Source organism: Rhinopithecus roxellana, chromosome 13 (genome assembly GCF_007565055.1).
Source record: "Rhinopithecus roxellana isolate Shanxi Qingling chromosome 13, ASM756505v1, whole genome shotgun sequence".
NCBI classification, from domain to species: domain Eukaryota; kingdom Metazoa; phylum Chordata; class Mammalia; order Primates; family Cercopithecidae; genus Rhinopithecus; species Rhinopithecus roxellana.
The window spans coordinates 89,653,782-89,669,420 of NC_044561.1; the positions used below are offsets into that span (position 1 = coordinate 89,653,782).

The window sequence follows — 15,639 nt, forward strand, 5'->3', positions numbered from 1 at the left end:
AGGTTTTTGCATGGACATAAGTTTTCATCTCCTTTGGGTAAACACCAAGGAGCATGCAATCGCTGGATTGTATGGTAAGAGTACATTTAGTTTTGTAGGCAACAACCAAACTGTCTTGCAAAGTGCCTGTACCATTTTACATTCCCACCGATGAACTCCACATCCTTGCTGGCATTTAGTGTTGTCAGAGACCTGGATTTGGGCCATCCTAGTAGGTGTGTGGTACATACATCTTTTAAGGTGATAAAAACAAACAAAACCAGAGCTATAAACATTGAAACTTAATCTCTTACATTTTCTTTTTCTTTTCTTTTCCTTTTTTTTTTTTTGAGACGGAGTCTTGCTGCTGGCCAGGCTGAAGTACAGTGGCACAATCTTGGCTCACTGCAATCTCCACCTCCCAGGTTCAAACAATTCTCATGCCTCAGCCTCTTGAGAAGCTGGAATTACAGGCATGCAACCATGACGCCCGGCTAATATTTGTATTTTAGTAAAGACGGGGTTTCACCATGTTACCCAGGTTGGTCTTGAACCCCTGGCCTCAAGTGATCCGCCTGCCTTGGCCTCCCAAAGTGCTGGGATTATAGGTGTGAGCCACCATGCCCGGCCCTTGAATTTTCTTTTGACTCTACTCTCACCTACAGTGTAGTCATGTGTGACAGCAAAAGTCATATTCTCAGTCTCCTCAGAGTACGGTCACACTTTCCTGGTAGAACTGCCTCCCCTATGCTGAGTTTCAGGACAGAATTGAATGCTCATTTCAAACCATACTGTGTTAAGCTCATATTTATCCTTCCTAAAGCTTTTCGACTTTAAAAACTAAGGAGCTCATATTACATACTCTGTTATACTTATGGGAAAACAGAAAGCAACAGAATTAGTCACCTGCAAATAGCAAGCAGACGAGCTAACGCAAAAACTCAGGTTCTGACTCCCTGCCCAGGGTTCTTTATAGACCAAGGTTCTGCATATTTTTCATTTCATAACAGAATGTGAGTTTTCTAACTTTGTTCAGCACATCTAAAAAACCAGGGAAGGAATTACACACTTTCAAAAACATCAAGGGTGACCAGCTTTCCCAGAACATAAGACTTTCAGGCCAAAGGTGGCAAAGTCCTGGGCAGATCTTGATGACTCGTCACCCTAAAAACAGTTATCAAAAGAGTTCAACTGGACATGGAGAGCCTGTTGAACTTTTGAAAGAAAACTTATTTGACTATAAGAAGATAGGAGAAATAAGATACCACAAAGATATTTTTTCTCTGTTAGACTCTGAGTTATTTGAGGACAGGATCCCTGTCTAATTCATTTTTGCATTCACCCAAAACATCTGGCTCAACGCCCTTGTATCCTATAACCTATTTGATACACACTGGCAATACATGTTTGTGTAACATATGTGGAGGAAGATAGAAAACATAAAGGGAAAAGAGTAATCTTGAGAACTACATTCTGGTGCAGAATTATTATTATTATTATTAGAATTATTATTATTATTATATATAAGACAGGGTCTTGCTCTGTCACCCAGGCTGGAGTGCAGTGGCATGATCATGGCTCACAGCAGCCTCAACTTCCCAGGCTCAAGCGATCCTCCTGCTCAGCCTCCCAAGTAGCTGGGACTACAGGCGTGTGCCACCTTGCCCAGCTAATTTTTTAATTTTTTGTAGAGGTGGCGTTTCACTGCTGCCCAGACTACAGTGAACTCCTAGGTTCAAGCAATCCTCCTACTGCAGCCTCCCAAAGTGTTGGGATTACTGGCGTAAGCCACTGTACCCGGCCAGAAGAATTAAGGCTAAAGGAAAACTAGCTGTCCTACATTTGCCAGAATGAGTTTATGATTGCTGGGAGCAGGAGTTTGAAAGAGTATATTCTATGCTCTCTGGTGGAGATAATATAATATAATATAATATAATATAATATAATATAATATAATATAATGCCTCAATTTCTTTTCCCCCAACTTTCCACAACTTGCTCAACTCATCTGTGATAGAAGGGTTTTCTTCCCAACACAACTTACTATTTTGGAATTGCGCTAACATTTGAACACAGGAGCCAATATGTTCTTTCAAACTCCTGCTCCCAACAAGACCAATTCCAAAATATTAAGATGCACTGGGGAGAAAAACCTATCACAGATGAACTTCAGGAAGTTGTGGAAAGTTGAAAGAAAAAAAAAAAGTTGAGGCATTATATCATATTATCTCTACCAGAGAGCACAGAATATTTCCTTACTAGAGAAATCTCATAGTTTATAAACCAAGATAACTGGTTTGTAGTTTTTAAAAAAGTTATTAAGAATGTATTCCATTATCTATTTGCTTTACCTTGTCATAGCAAAACTTTTTTTTTCTTTTTTGAGACAGAATCTCGCTCAGTCACCCAGGCTGCAGTGAGGTGGCACAACCTTGGCTCACCTCCGCCTCCCAGGTTCAAGCAATTCTCCTGCCTCAGCCTCCCAAGTAGCTGGCATTACAGGCACATGCCACCACGCCCGGCTACCTTTTTTGTATTTTTAGTAGAGACGGGGTTTCAACGTGTTGGCGAGGCTGGTTTCAAACTCCTGACCTCAAGTGATTCGCCTGCCTTGGCCTCCCAAAGTGCTAGGATTACAGGTGTGAGTCACCGCACCTGGCCTCATAGCAAAACTTTATGGCATGAATGATCTACTTATAACATACGGTTTTTAAAAAGTGGATTACCAACCTTAAACTGCTAACCACCAGGTCAAATGTATTTTCTCTGAAGGGAAGGAATTCTTCATCAGCTAAAACACTGACAGTAGGAATTTCTGTTTCTAAGGAATTTTTCTAATGGTAAGAAAACAAAAGATTAAAAACACATTTATGTAGAATCTCAATTACTAACACAATCACTGTTTGTTAAATTGAAGTCAATGTTATATTTACTTGGCAGTTTCTACCCCTCTTCCCAAAGATAGCACAGAGAAGGCACCCAAAAAGCATTTCTTAAATGACTTAACATCAGCCAGAAAAAATGGATAATCAGTTGAAACAACATAAACAGGATACCCACCTCACACCAAAACAAATCTCAGAAAGCTGAAAGTTTGGCTGGGTGTGGTGGCTCACGCCTATAATCCCAGCACTTTGGGAGGCCAAGGCAGGTAGGTCACTGAAAGTCAGGAATTCGAGACCAGCCTGGCCAACATGGTGAAACTCCGTCTCTACTAAAAATACAAAAATTAGCTGGACATGGTGGCACACACCTGTAATCTCAGCTACTCGGGAGGCTGAGGCAGGAGAATCGCTTGAACCCAGGAGGCAGAGGTTGCACTGAGCTGAGATTGCACCACTGCACTCCAGCCTGGGCGACAGTGCAAGACTGTTTCAGGGGAAAAAAAAGAAAAGAAGGCTGAAAGTTTCAGCGAAACAACCAAAGCCCTAGAAGAAAATATGGGTGGACTGGACATTTTACCCTTAGATGAAAAAGCCTAGGTAAACATGACTCAGAAGCCAGAAACTGTAAAGGAAAAGATTGATATATTTGATGATAAACTAATTAAAACTTTCTATTAATACAAATCAATAAACAATGTAAACAACTGAGGAAAACATTTACAACATATATAATGAAGGATTAATATCCCTAAAAACCAAGCTCTTACAAATTACCTAAAATAAAAACACATGACAGCTAAAGTAGATGAAGGACAAGGTGCAGGCATGTCACAAAATTATTTACAAAATTCACAAGAAATACCAATAGTCAAAAGACATCAGCAGCTGTCAGACTGATGAAGACAAAAAGGCTGGCCCAAGGAAAAAAATAAATCAAACATACAATATGGCTTCACATAAGGATTTTCACTGCAGTGCTGGTTATTGAGAAACTAGAAATGTAACTGCCCTTCAATAGAAAGTTTAGCTAAACAAACTACGGAGTATTCATATATTAGAATACCATGTGGCCATTTAAAAAGATGATATATGACACACATATGTATGAATTCACTGACAAAAAAATGATGTGCTATAAATAACATGGAATATTAGCATAGTAATGTTCATACACAATTGTGTGTTGTGGGGGCGGGGACAGTTACATGTCTGCAAATGTGGAGACCAAGTGCCACCAATGGTTGCCTCTGAATGGTAGGACTAGGGGTGATTTTTCCTTTGTCCTTGATATTTCCTGTATTAGTTCCTTTTCATGTGTTTGAAGGAAATAAAAATAAAGAAATCAAATATGAAAAATCACGAGATTAGAAATCAACAGTATTAAAAAGCCACCTACCAAAGCATTTTCTGCAATGTCGACTTGGAAGAACTTTCCAATAGTTTCCTGCAATGGAATAACTAAAGCTGAAACAAACAAATCCAGTCACAAACAACTGCTGACATTTCTAAAGGTAAAAGTATTAATTATATTTTAATTTTCAGCTTTGTAAGAGTATTTTTCTGCATAAAACCAGTATGGTACACAAACACTTTTAATAACACGTATTCTTTGTTTATTTAACTATATGTAATAAAATAGAGAACATGAGCATGCGTATTCAACATCCTGAGTTTACTACACTGGGTGAGGACTTCTATCTAAGTTTTCCATGGCATAACATGCTAAGAGCTAGTTTCCCCACTCTTGTGCCACAAAGGACCTGCAAAGGGTTTCCCACCTTTTAGTTGTTTATTCAGAGTTTATAGAGTAAAGAAAGACTTACAGATACAGAGGCTTAGGGGTGAGGCTTAAGTGCTTCCATTTTCTGTGTTTCACCTACCCTCTCTCCCTTCCAAAAGGAAAGGAGACTACGCTATTTCTGCACCAGAAAAACACTCTTTCCCCTCAACCCTCTTTTCTCCAGGATCCTGCTCCCTCTACCTCCATCTCTATCACTCTTTAGTCTCTGTCTTCTGTGTCTCCTTCCTTCACCTTACAACAGCCACAAGCGTTCCAAATATGAAAAAACTCCTCCCTCTATGCACCTTCTGGTTGTTTGGTTTATTATCCACAACTCTACTTATTCCTAGATTCTTTCTCCCCATTCTGGGTATCTCTTTGCTTTTACAGCTCTCCTAATACTATCTGCAGTCTGCGCTCACTGTTCCCAGTCCTGCTTCACCTGACCTCTTTGAAGCACAGCATTGTCAACAGCCTCCTAGAAGCTTCTTCAGAACCTTCTACTCTGGCTGCTGTCTTCTATTAGAGAAGCCAATCCTTTTTTACTTTACCCACACCCACTTCCCTGCCTGAAACTTGGAAAGATTTCATGCTACCAACATGATGTTGCTAAATATGGAGCTGGGAAGAGATGTGCTCAATGGCTCTCATGAGCCAGCTCCAGCACACTCCCGTGAAGGGTGAAGAATTAGATCAACAGGATTATCTATCCCTGTCTCTCACTTGAAAATTTGAACTAGGAGACTTCGAGAATAGCAGAGGTCCCTGGAGTTGAAAGAACATTTAGACTTCAGGGTGTGGGCAGTGGTGCGCTGGCTCTTGGTTGGGGACTGCTTTGTATCATTTGCCAACTTCCATGGTATAAATATTCCCACCAGGGCTGATGTCAAGCTATCAATATGATGTCACAGAACAGAGGTTGGGAAGAGATGCTAACAATTGGCTCTCACAGGCTGGCCTAAGCTAGCTTCAGCTCACCATTGGGTGTAGCATATTCATATGGGGCCACACACACTGATGAACACTACTACAGATAGACTACAGAGAGTAAAAAGAATGAAGGCAACCAGACAGCATTCATGTAATACCAGAGTGCATGTGAACAGGAAGAACGTTGTTCTGGTGTTTCAAAATTCCCACCTCTTGTGAGGCCTGGCTCTGTTTCTGGATCCCTGAGTTACATAGGAGCCTCTCTGTAACAAATGTTTCTGTGTTTAAACTGGCCTCAGTGCATTTTTGCTTTCAACAATCAAAAGATACCTTGCTAAGACACTTTCCAGCTTACTATTCCTGGCATCTTTATTGGCTCTTCCTCCTTCTCCCAACCCTAATTACAACTGCAGAAGGTTCTTTTCTATATTCTTGCCCTAGAGAGTTACCTATTTCTATGGTTTCAGCTGTTACTTCTGAAAGGGACTTCCAATCAAGAACCATAGCCTCCCCTTTGACAGGTTTACCTTGCCTTACTTAATCCTCTTACCAACCTTTTGAGATGGGTATTACTGATCATATTTTATAGAAACTGAGGTCTAGAGCAATTGATTGGCCCAGGTCCAAGTATACACAGACAGTGGCAGAGTTGAATTTTGAAGCCCTATCTGACTTCAAGTCAATGGTCTTAACCTCAATACCCCAGTTCCAGTTCCACATTTCCTACTACCTGCCAGCTAGTTATACTAACATATTCCACTGCCATCGCAAACTCGACATATCTAAAACAGGAATGATCCCGTGCTCCTTGCCACATCACATCCCTTGAATTTTCCAGTCACAAAAGGCATAACTTTAATTCTAAAGTTATCTTGCAATAGTCATTTAATAAACCTTCATTGTGATTTAGGTACTAGGATTTAGTAGTGATAATAAATAAGCAAATCCAGTAAGAGAAGACACCAAATAAACATACATCAGGAGCTTGTAAGTGCTATGGAAACAAATAAAGCAATTAGTCAGCAGACAGCAGGGGCACTATTTTCTAAAGTAGTCACAGGAGGAATCTTTGATGAGGTCAGCTGAGTAAAGATCTGACAGGCGAGGAAGACAGACACATAGTTACCTTGGGGAAGAGCATAGAGCAAAGCCCTGGCCTGTTTGAAAGACTGCAAGGAGGCCAGAGTGGCTGAAAAGTTGGGAGTGAAAGGAAGATGGGATCAGAGACATGATAAAAAACCAGAATCCTAATGGTCTTATGGATTAGGCCTCTGGATTACTACTAAATTAAATGAGAAACCAACAGTTAGTTCTGAGTAGAGGACTGACAATGATTTGTGTTTTGAGAGAATTACTTTGCCATGACAACAGACTGTCAGGGACAAAGGTAGAAGCATGGAGACCAATAGAAGGCTACTGCAATAATCTAGGCAAGAGGTGATGGTAGCTGAACAACATGATGATGGTAAAGGTGGTAAGAAGAGGTAGAGTTTGGTTATATTTTGAAATGTAAATAAAAGCTGCTGATGGATTAGATGTGGGAAAGAAGGATATAAGACGAATCAATAAAAATGTTTTTTGGCCTGAGTAACTAAAAGAATAGATTTGCTCTGCCTACCATATCTGATCACTCATCAAGTTCCGTTGTGCTTCTAGGTCTCTCTCATACATCCCATCATTTATATGTGTTGGCTCTCCATGGGTGGCAGGCCTTTATTTCTCATGCCTGCAATGCCTTTAACACAGCCTTCTAATGGGTTTCTCTATCCTTTCTCTTCCTCTTTCTCGAATGCCATCCCCAAATTAATCTTCCTTAAACATCACTATATCACACCCTACAGCATTCTACCTCTGTGTCTTTCCTCCTGCCATGCCCTGATTTCCAATGCTAGGAGACACCAACTCAAATTCTTTCAAATTCCAGGTCAGATTCTGTGCCCTCTGAGAAGCCTTCACCACATGAACCCCTACTGATTTTTCTTTTCCCTTAATTCCTGTTGCACTTTAATGACTGCACCATTTCTATGGCATTTACTATTACCAATAATAGTGTTTTAGGAGCCTCACCACCCCCTTCCTCACCCTGGCCCAAGTGTATGTTTTTATCTAAGCAGATTTTATGTAGAAATTTTACTTTATGGCCAGGCACAGCAGCTCATGCCTGTCATCCCAGCACTTTGGGAGGACAAGGCAGACGGATCACCTGAGGTCAGGAGTTCAAGACCAGCCTTGCTAACATGGTGAAACCCCATCTCTACTAAAACTACAAAAATTAGCCAGGCGTGGTGGCGCACCCCTGTAATTCCAGCTACTCAGGAGGCTGTGGCTGGAGAATCATTTGAACTCAGGAGGCAGAGGTTGCAGTGAGCCGAGATCGCGCCACTGCACTCCAGCCTGGCCAACAGAGACTCCATCTTGGAAAAAAAAGAAATTCCACTTTCATCTTTGTGTCTAGCACAATATCGTATACATAGGCGCCAAAAGAATAAATTAATGTCTTTATGATCTGAATTATAAAGTGCAAAATAAAATGTTATAAGCATTAATAAAGCTACTTAATCATACAGAAAGACTTCTAGTCAACTGATAAAATTAATATTTTTCTAGCTAAAAGTTAGTCACATTTTCTGTATGGATGCCAATCTGATTTTTATGGTAATTATAAAAAATGTGAACAAAGTGGGAACAAAGAGAAATATCTTATACAGATTCAAATAAATTATCAGTAGAAACACAATATACAATGGATTCAGAGAAAAACCCTTTAAGAAAAAAATACTAAAGAGGGGAGAAAACCACCATTGTTTCTACCACTTGAAAAAAAAAACAAATTAACAATTCTGATATAATTAAAATCTAAATATGTTGCAAGCTAAACTGATTCCTAGGAAAGTCTTTAAAATTAGCCAATGTTACTTTTCAAAGTAAATTAAGTCATCGAATACATATACCTTATTCAAATATTGTGCAATGTAACCTCTTCCACAACCAAGATCCAAAGCAAGGGGGAAAGCTCTAAAAAAAAAAAAAAAAAAAAGACACAAAGGTTACGCTCTGTCCATAATACAGTCTATACGTTAAGAATTATTTTTTCTTAAGTAAAATCATTTCAATAAACACAGCTTCCAGAAGGTTACATCATCTGTCTTTTCGGCCTCACCTTACAAGCTATATATACCAGAGCCTACAATACAGGGCAAGTCTGTCTGCTAGCTATTCACAGGACCTCGTGATGAGCCAGCTTTCCACTAGCTGTCTCCATGATATGGACTCGAAGAACAGATCTAATGAGGATATTTTAACTCAATAATACATCCAGATAAAGAATGCAAAGAAACTAATGTAAATTAACCTGAAAATAATTAACATACTTATCAATAATTATCCCTATTTCTCAGACTTGTTGAAGCAGTGGAACACTTAGAAATCATAATGTGAAATACCATAAAGTATTAATGTTAAACTAAAAAGAACTTAAATAATAAACTTTTACCGAAAACGTACCAGGTTCAAAGTACTGTGCTAAGTGTCTCAAGCTAAGTAAGCCAAACCAAGTACCTCAACTAATAAGCAGCAGTCAACACTTCAATTCAGTGAGTCTGAATCCTGAGCTGGAACTATTATCCTCCATGCCATGCTGTCTTCTCTAAATATACTATGTTATGCTACATTGGTACAGACATCTAATTGTAGGCCATAGGTTAAAAAAAAAAAAAAAAAACCTATAACGAGGAAACTTAATTTATCTACTAAGAACATTCTTCCTGAAAAACTGGAACAAAAAGAGCCCTTTGCAATTTGTTTTTAAAAAGCTTTGTCAAAATTATAGTACACGGCTGGAGAATCCCTGGTGGTAGATAACCTTATTTACCTAATGCCCTATAACTTGATGATGAACACAGGCAATATGGCACAGTTAGGTACAGAGGCTTTGGAACTAGTAAGCAAATCTTCCATTTTTGGAGCAATCTTTCTATTACTCGCTTTTGGCCAAATGAAGTGGATTCAGGCTTGGAGATAGATATGAGTTGTACTTCCACACATTCTTTTCTTTCTTCAGGCAACAATGAAGAAAACATTTGCTCTCCAGACAAGAAAAAGGAGTCTTACAGAGTGATTTAAATCACAGTCCGAGTAAATTCTTCCAAGTTCTGCCATTTCAGATATCAAGTTCTCAGCATTTAACCTCCTGAATTTCCACTCAAAAGCTGACGGTATTGTATTATGATCACCACCACTTACCTGGGTATGTCATATACACGGTCTGCGATCCGACTTCCAACCTGAAGGATTAAAAGAGGCGTAGGTTAGCCGGGCGCGGTTAGCCTGTAATCCCAGCACGTTGGGAGGCTGAGGAGGGTGAATCACAAGGTCAGGAGTTTGAGACCAGCTTGACCAACACGGTGAAACCCGCCTGACCAACATGGTGAAACCCCATCTCTACTAAAAATACAAAAATTAGCCAGGAGTGGTGATGCACACCTGTAATCCCAGCTACTCGGGAGGCTGAGGCAGGAGAATCGCTTGAACCCAGGAGGCGGAGGTTGCAGTGAGCCAAGATCAGCCAAGATTGTGCCACTGCACTCCATCCTGGGTGACAGAGCAAAACTCCTTCTCGGAAAAAAAAAAAAAAAAAAAGAGGCGTAGGTTAACAAGGAAGTAACACTCTTTCTCCAGTATTCAACAATCCACAGGTTACCTGTGTTTTAAAATAAGTACTTCCCTTTATCCCCTTTTCAATTTCACCACAGGAACTTTCTTCTCAAATCACCAGGAAACAAAATTGAGGCAAATTACTCCAGAAGTCAACTTTATGAAATCAAGACAAATATTCTTTTTTTTTTTTTTTTTTTGAGACGGAGTCTCGCTGTCACCCAGGCTGGAGTACAGTGGCCGGATCTCAGCTCACTGCAAGCTCCGCCTCCCGGGTTCACGCCATTCTCCTGCCTCAGCCTCCCGAGTAGCTGGGACTACAGGCGCCGGCCACCACGCCCGGCTAGTTTTTTTGTATTTTTTAGTAGAGACGGGGTTTCACCGTGTTAGCCAGGATGGTCTCGATCTCCTGACCTCGTGATCCGCCCGTCTCGGCCTCCCAAAGTGCTGGGATTACAGGCTTGAGCCACCGCGCCCGGCTAAGACAAATATTCTTAAAAATACACACACACACACACACACACACACACACATATGTGGTCTTTACATTCCATGTGACATAAGATCACAAGGATGAAAAGCAAAAGGAATACAATGGGCACATTATTGTCCATGGATATTAGCATGAGGTACATAAAGTGAAAAATTAGTTGGGGTTTATTGTAGATGAGTATGTAAGTGGTCACTTAAGAAAAGCTGTATTATTTGATGACTAACAAATTTTGTGGAACTCATAAATGAACAACTTTTCTGAGTGACACTCGCAAGTTAGAAAAAGCCAAATCTGAGGAAAGTGCACCTCCCCTGCCCCAATCCTATCCCAAGTTAGGAGTCATAAGATAAACACCACCTTTTGCTGGCCTAGCTTCATCTGGTAGTAATATAGATGTGGGAGTCTAGTATTCCTCACATTCCATTCATTTTTTCCTCATAAAGACCCCAGAGTTGTCACTAGGACTTAAAAGTTCCAAACACAGATGTACTTGCTTTTTGAGAGAAGGGAAAGGGAGAAGGGAGTATAGATGTTTTTTCCCAGGAGTCCACTTTGTACATCATTCCTAATATGAACACCCTATGTTTATTACAAAAAGAACTCTTCATATGCTTTATCTTATTTGTTCTAATCCCACAAATTGGCAAGGCCTCAATCAAGTTGTAATCCAGGTACTTTTTTTGGAGGAGAAAGGGCTACGAGCGCACATCTTCTAAGTACATGACATCAGCAGTGTAGTAGGTGCACCCTCCCTTAAAAATGGGATCCAGAAAATTTATTGGTAGTAAACTTCCTACCTATACTAGACATTACCAGCCTCTCTAAGACTTCCTGAGAAACAGACACCCTATCAATCATCCGATCACACCTGTGCTTGCACAGAGCTCTGCTCAAGCTAGGCGTTCAGTAACTGTTGCATTATACTTGACTCCAATTTTGTTCCACTCCTGAATAAAAATTTACTGAGGCCTGAACTTGGGAATGCGTGTCCTGAGAGTAGAAACCCTCAGTCTTTGGCCCATCTGGGCAGGGAGAAAGAGGATTCTCACACGAGCCAAGACAAATCAGAGATCTTAATTTGATCTTCCTAAAACATAAATCAGATCACTGATTAAAAAGAACTTCATGGCCGGGCGCGGTGGCTCAAGCCTGTAATCCCAGTACTTTGGGAGGCCGAGATGGGCGGATCACGAGGTCAGGAGATCGAGACCATACCTGGCTAACATGGTGAAACCCCGTCTCTACTAAAAAATACAAAAAACTAGCCGGGCGAGGTGGTGGGCGCCTGTAGTCCCAGCCACTCGGGAGGCTGAGGCAGGAGAATGGCGTAAACCCGGGAGGCGGAGCTTGCAGTGAGCTGAGATCCCGCCACTGCACTCCAGGCCGGGCGACAGAGGGAGACTCTGTCTCAAAAAAAAAAAAAAAAAAAAAGAACTTCACATTCCCCTAGAGCAGTGCTAACAAAAAATGAGAGTCACATATGTAATTTCAAATTTTCCAGCAGCCACATAAGAAAGTAAAAACGAGAGAAATTTAATTTCAAATTTTAATTGAAATTTAATTTTAAATTTATATTTAATATATTTCATGGAACCCAATATATCAGAAATGCCACTGCCAACATGTAATCAATATAAAAGCTATTAATGAGGTATTTTACATCCTTTTTTCATACTAAGTCACTATACTCGTGTGTATTTTACACTTACAACATCTCAATTGGACTAGTCAACTTTCAAGTGTTCAACAGCCACATGTGTGGCCGGCAGTTACCACACTGGCTGGACAGCGCAGATACAGAAGAAAATCCCACGTCCCTATCCTTCAAGGCCCTGATGATTTGGACCCTTCTGACCTCCTCTCCCACTCTCCCTCTCTGGAGCTTCACTGGAGGCCTCTATCGGCCTCAGGGACGTTGCCGAAATGAATGAAAGCACGTTACCAATATCCGAAGCTAGGCCTTGCGTGATTACAGTACAGGCCGAGAGAGGCAGGGCTGCTAGTCAAGGTCAGACGGCGAGGTGGGGTGAGGTCGGGGCCCAGCTGGAGCTCGCGGAAAGGAAACCAAGCCTCCGCGTCGCCCGACCCGCCGCCCCGCGGGCTCACCTCCTCCTTCAGGTAGTCAAACTTCGTAGGCTCCGGCTGCCGGGCCGCCCAGTTCTTCTGTTTCCTTTTCAAATCCCGGTCGAAGATATTTAGCGGTCTGAGCGAGGTGCTCCCGCGGGGAGAGACACCAGAGGTGACTTCCCTACGGCCAGCGTGCTCCGCTGAGACCCTCGCCGCCCAAGGTCGCCAACATAAGCGCCAGAGCCCTGCCGGCCGCACCATCTCCAGCTGCTACACCAATTGCCGGCACCTTTTTTGTCGTGCGCATGCGCCAGAGCGGCTTTTGCGCGTACTCCGAAGATCACAGAGGGATCGTGCAAGTAGTTTGGCCTACTTCGCTTGCCATTACGGCGGAGCGCCACGCGGAGGATTGTGGGTGTGGGTTCCCATGTGAGGCTGCGGAAGGACTCCGGACGGTAGGTGGGGATGAGCTCGAGTTGAAGAGCTCGAGTTGAGGAGCTTGAGGCGGTGTAGGTGTGGCGCGGAGGAAGAACTAGTCTCTAACAGCATCTCCTTCGGAACTGCGAGGGGTTTTGCCTCTCCTCCTGAGCCTTTTCGGCCTCATTCTTCAGACTTCATCGATCCTTTTCAGGGTTGCTTCTCAAATCAGTCTGTTAGCTGCCCCCCTGCGGTACGGGAGGTGGGAAGGAGACCCTCGTTCAGGGGCCAGCCTTGTGTTCGCATTAGAGAGCGGGCAGAAGGGGAGGGTGGGCTACGGGACTGTGGGCGCATGTCGAAAGTGAGGTCCCGTCGCCTTCCCCTCTCGAATTATCTGACAACGAGTGCTTTCGTTGTAAACATTTACAATACATATATTACTTTTCCTTGTTGAGGTGGTACCTCGTAAGATTGCTCGGAGAGTTAAGTGCTGTAATAAATCGAAAGATGTTTAAATGCACCAGCGATAGCTTCAGTTTTTCCTGGTTAGTGTAATTAAAATGACTTGATTTTTGAATAAGGAATACTGCCCTTTAATTTTTTTTTTTTTTTTTTTTTTTTTTTTTTTTTTTTTTTGCGCTTAACGACTTTTGGCTCTTTGCAAAATTCCCATGCAGAGATGCTAAACCATTAGGGACTATTCACAAGGGAGCAATATTAATTTATACATATATATGTATATGTTCTAGTGTGTTTTGGGGGGATCAACTCATATGGGCCTTCATCACTTGTAGGATAAGATATTATAGAAATAAGTGATATTTATTAACTAGAGTGAGACTTTACGTGGAGACTCAAGTTTACTGTTTTATTTATTTTTAAACTTTTTATTACTTTTGAAGGATGATTGGATTTAAGGAGGGAACTTTGTGAGCTAAACCTGAGTTGATTTTGGTCTGTTTAGTTAGCATGCTAGCCTTATAGAACTAAAGGCTGTTGGCAGTAGCAGGAGATAAGGAGTAGCAGAATGAGAGCAGAATGTGAAGAAACAAATGAGGCCAACTGAGGCTAGGGAATCTTACTCTTTTTTTTGGTAGACAGGGTCTCGCTCTGTTGCCCCAGCTGGTGTGCTGTAGTGCCCTTAGGTTCACTCTAGCTAAGACCTCCCGGGTGGAAGTGATCCTCTTGCCTCAGCCTCCAGAGTAGCTGGGACTACAGGCGCCCACCATGCTGGGCTCATTTTTCTATTTCTTGTGGGGTTTTACCATGTCACCCAGGCTGGTCCTGAACTCCTGGGCTCAAGTGATCCACCCGCCGTGGCCTCCCAAAGTGCTGGTGAGCCACCTCGCCCCGTCTAGGGAATCTTAATTACGTTTACTTTCAATTAGTAACACATACAGGTATACAGATAGAAATTCTAAGTGAGAACAATGGACAAATATTTGTTCCCCTCCATAAAGCCCTGGGATTCTGCTTTGTCTGCCTTAAGTTTATTTCTCTAAATGGTCTGTAATGGAAAGACGATATTTTGGTATGTTTATGCTTTCTTGCATGTGACCCAGAATAAGTTGGAGAGATGAAGTTAGACTTGTTACCTTTATTTTACATACATTAAACTGAGAATATATTGTGAATTTATGTGTTTTAAAACATTTAGTTATGGTACTAACCATTATTACCATTAAAACATTTGTTTTATTTTTTAGTATTTGGTTTCTTCAAGCATTTGGTCAAGATTAAAAATTTAAAATGTCATCCAAACAAGAAATAATGAATGACCAGCGGTTTAGACGGGTCGCAAAGGACCCGAGATTTTGGGAAATGCCAGAAAAGGATCGAAAAGTCAAAATTGACAAGAGATTTCGAGCCATGTTTCATGACAAGAAGTTCAAGTTGAACTATGCCGTGGATAAAAGAGGACGCCCCATTAACCATAGCACTACAGAGGATTTGAAACGTTTTTATGACCTTTCAGATTCTGATTCCGATCTCTCTGATGAAGACAGCAAAGCATCAAATCAAAAGAAAATAAAGAAGAAAAAAACCCAGACTAAAAAAGAAATAGATTCAAAAAATCTAGTTGAGAAGAAAAAGAAAGAAACCAAGAAAGCTAATCAAAAGGGTTCCAAAAATAAAACTGATTTAGATAATTCTGAAAGAATTAAAAAAATGAAAACCTCATGTAAATTTAAGGTAGATTCAAACATAAGTGCGAAGAAGGATAGCAAAGAATTTACACAAAAAAGTGCGAAAGAGAAAAAAAACATTGTTCACCGTACTACAGACTCTTCTCTCAAAGAAAAACGAAGGACATTAGACTCGGGCACCTCTGAAATTGTGAAGTCTTCCAGGACCAAGCGTTCTAAGACAAGAGGAGAAATGCAATCAGGTAGATTGGAAAAACTTAGAGATTCTTGGGTGTTGCATTATTTATT

At 41.2% G+C, this 15,639-nt stretch overlaps 2 protein-coding genes across 7 annotated transcripts in view; one reads left to right on the forward strand and one right to left on the reverse strand.

Moving 5' to 3' along the window:
* NDUFAF5 (NADH:ubiquinone oxidoreductase complex assembly factor 5) overlaps window positions 1-13,096 on the reverse strand; it is a 37,006-nt gene extending 23,910 nt beyond the window's left edge. For all 3 annotated transcript variants that reach the window (XR_747016.2, XM_010355260.2, XM_030915670.1), the window contains exons 1-5: window positions 12,827-13,096; window positions 9,817-9,857; window positions 8,526-8,589; window positions 4,261-4,308; window positions 2,710-2,813 (exon numbers count right to left, since the gene is read on the reverse strand). Coding sequence is in view for 2 of the 3 variants with exons in the window: in XM_010355260.2 (XP_010353562.1) it covers window positions 2,710-2,813; window positions 4,261-4,308; window positions 8,526-8,589; window positions 9,817-9,857; window positions 12,827-13,048 (479 nt within the window). In the remaining variant the exon portion in view is untranslated. The remainder of the gene's footprint in view (window positions 1-2,709; window positions 2,814-4,260; window positions 4,309-8,525; window positions 8,590-9,816; window positions 9,858-12,826) is intronic.
* Window positions 13,097-13,132: 36 nt separating this feature from the next.
* ESF1 (ESF1 nucleolar pre-rRNA processing protein homolog) overlaps window positions 13,133-15,639 on the forward strand; it is a 66,870-nt gene continuing 64,363 nt past the window's right edge. For 2 of the 4 annotated variants that reach the window (XM_030915613.1, XM_010355258.2), the window contains exons 1-2: window positions 13,254-13,749; window positions 14,911-15,593. In XM_030915613.1, the coding sequence (XP_030771473.1) occupies window positions 14,954-15,593 (640 nt within the window). In that variant the 5' untranslated portion in view covers window positions 13,254-13,749; window positions 14,911-14,953. The other 2 variants (XM_010355257.2, XM_030915611.1) reach the window with 2 other exon arrangements.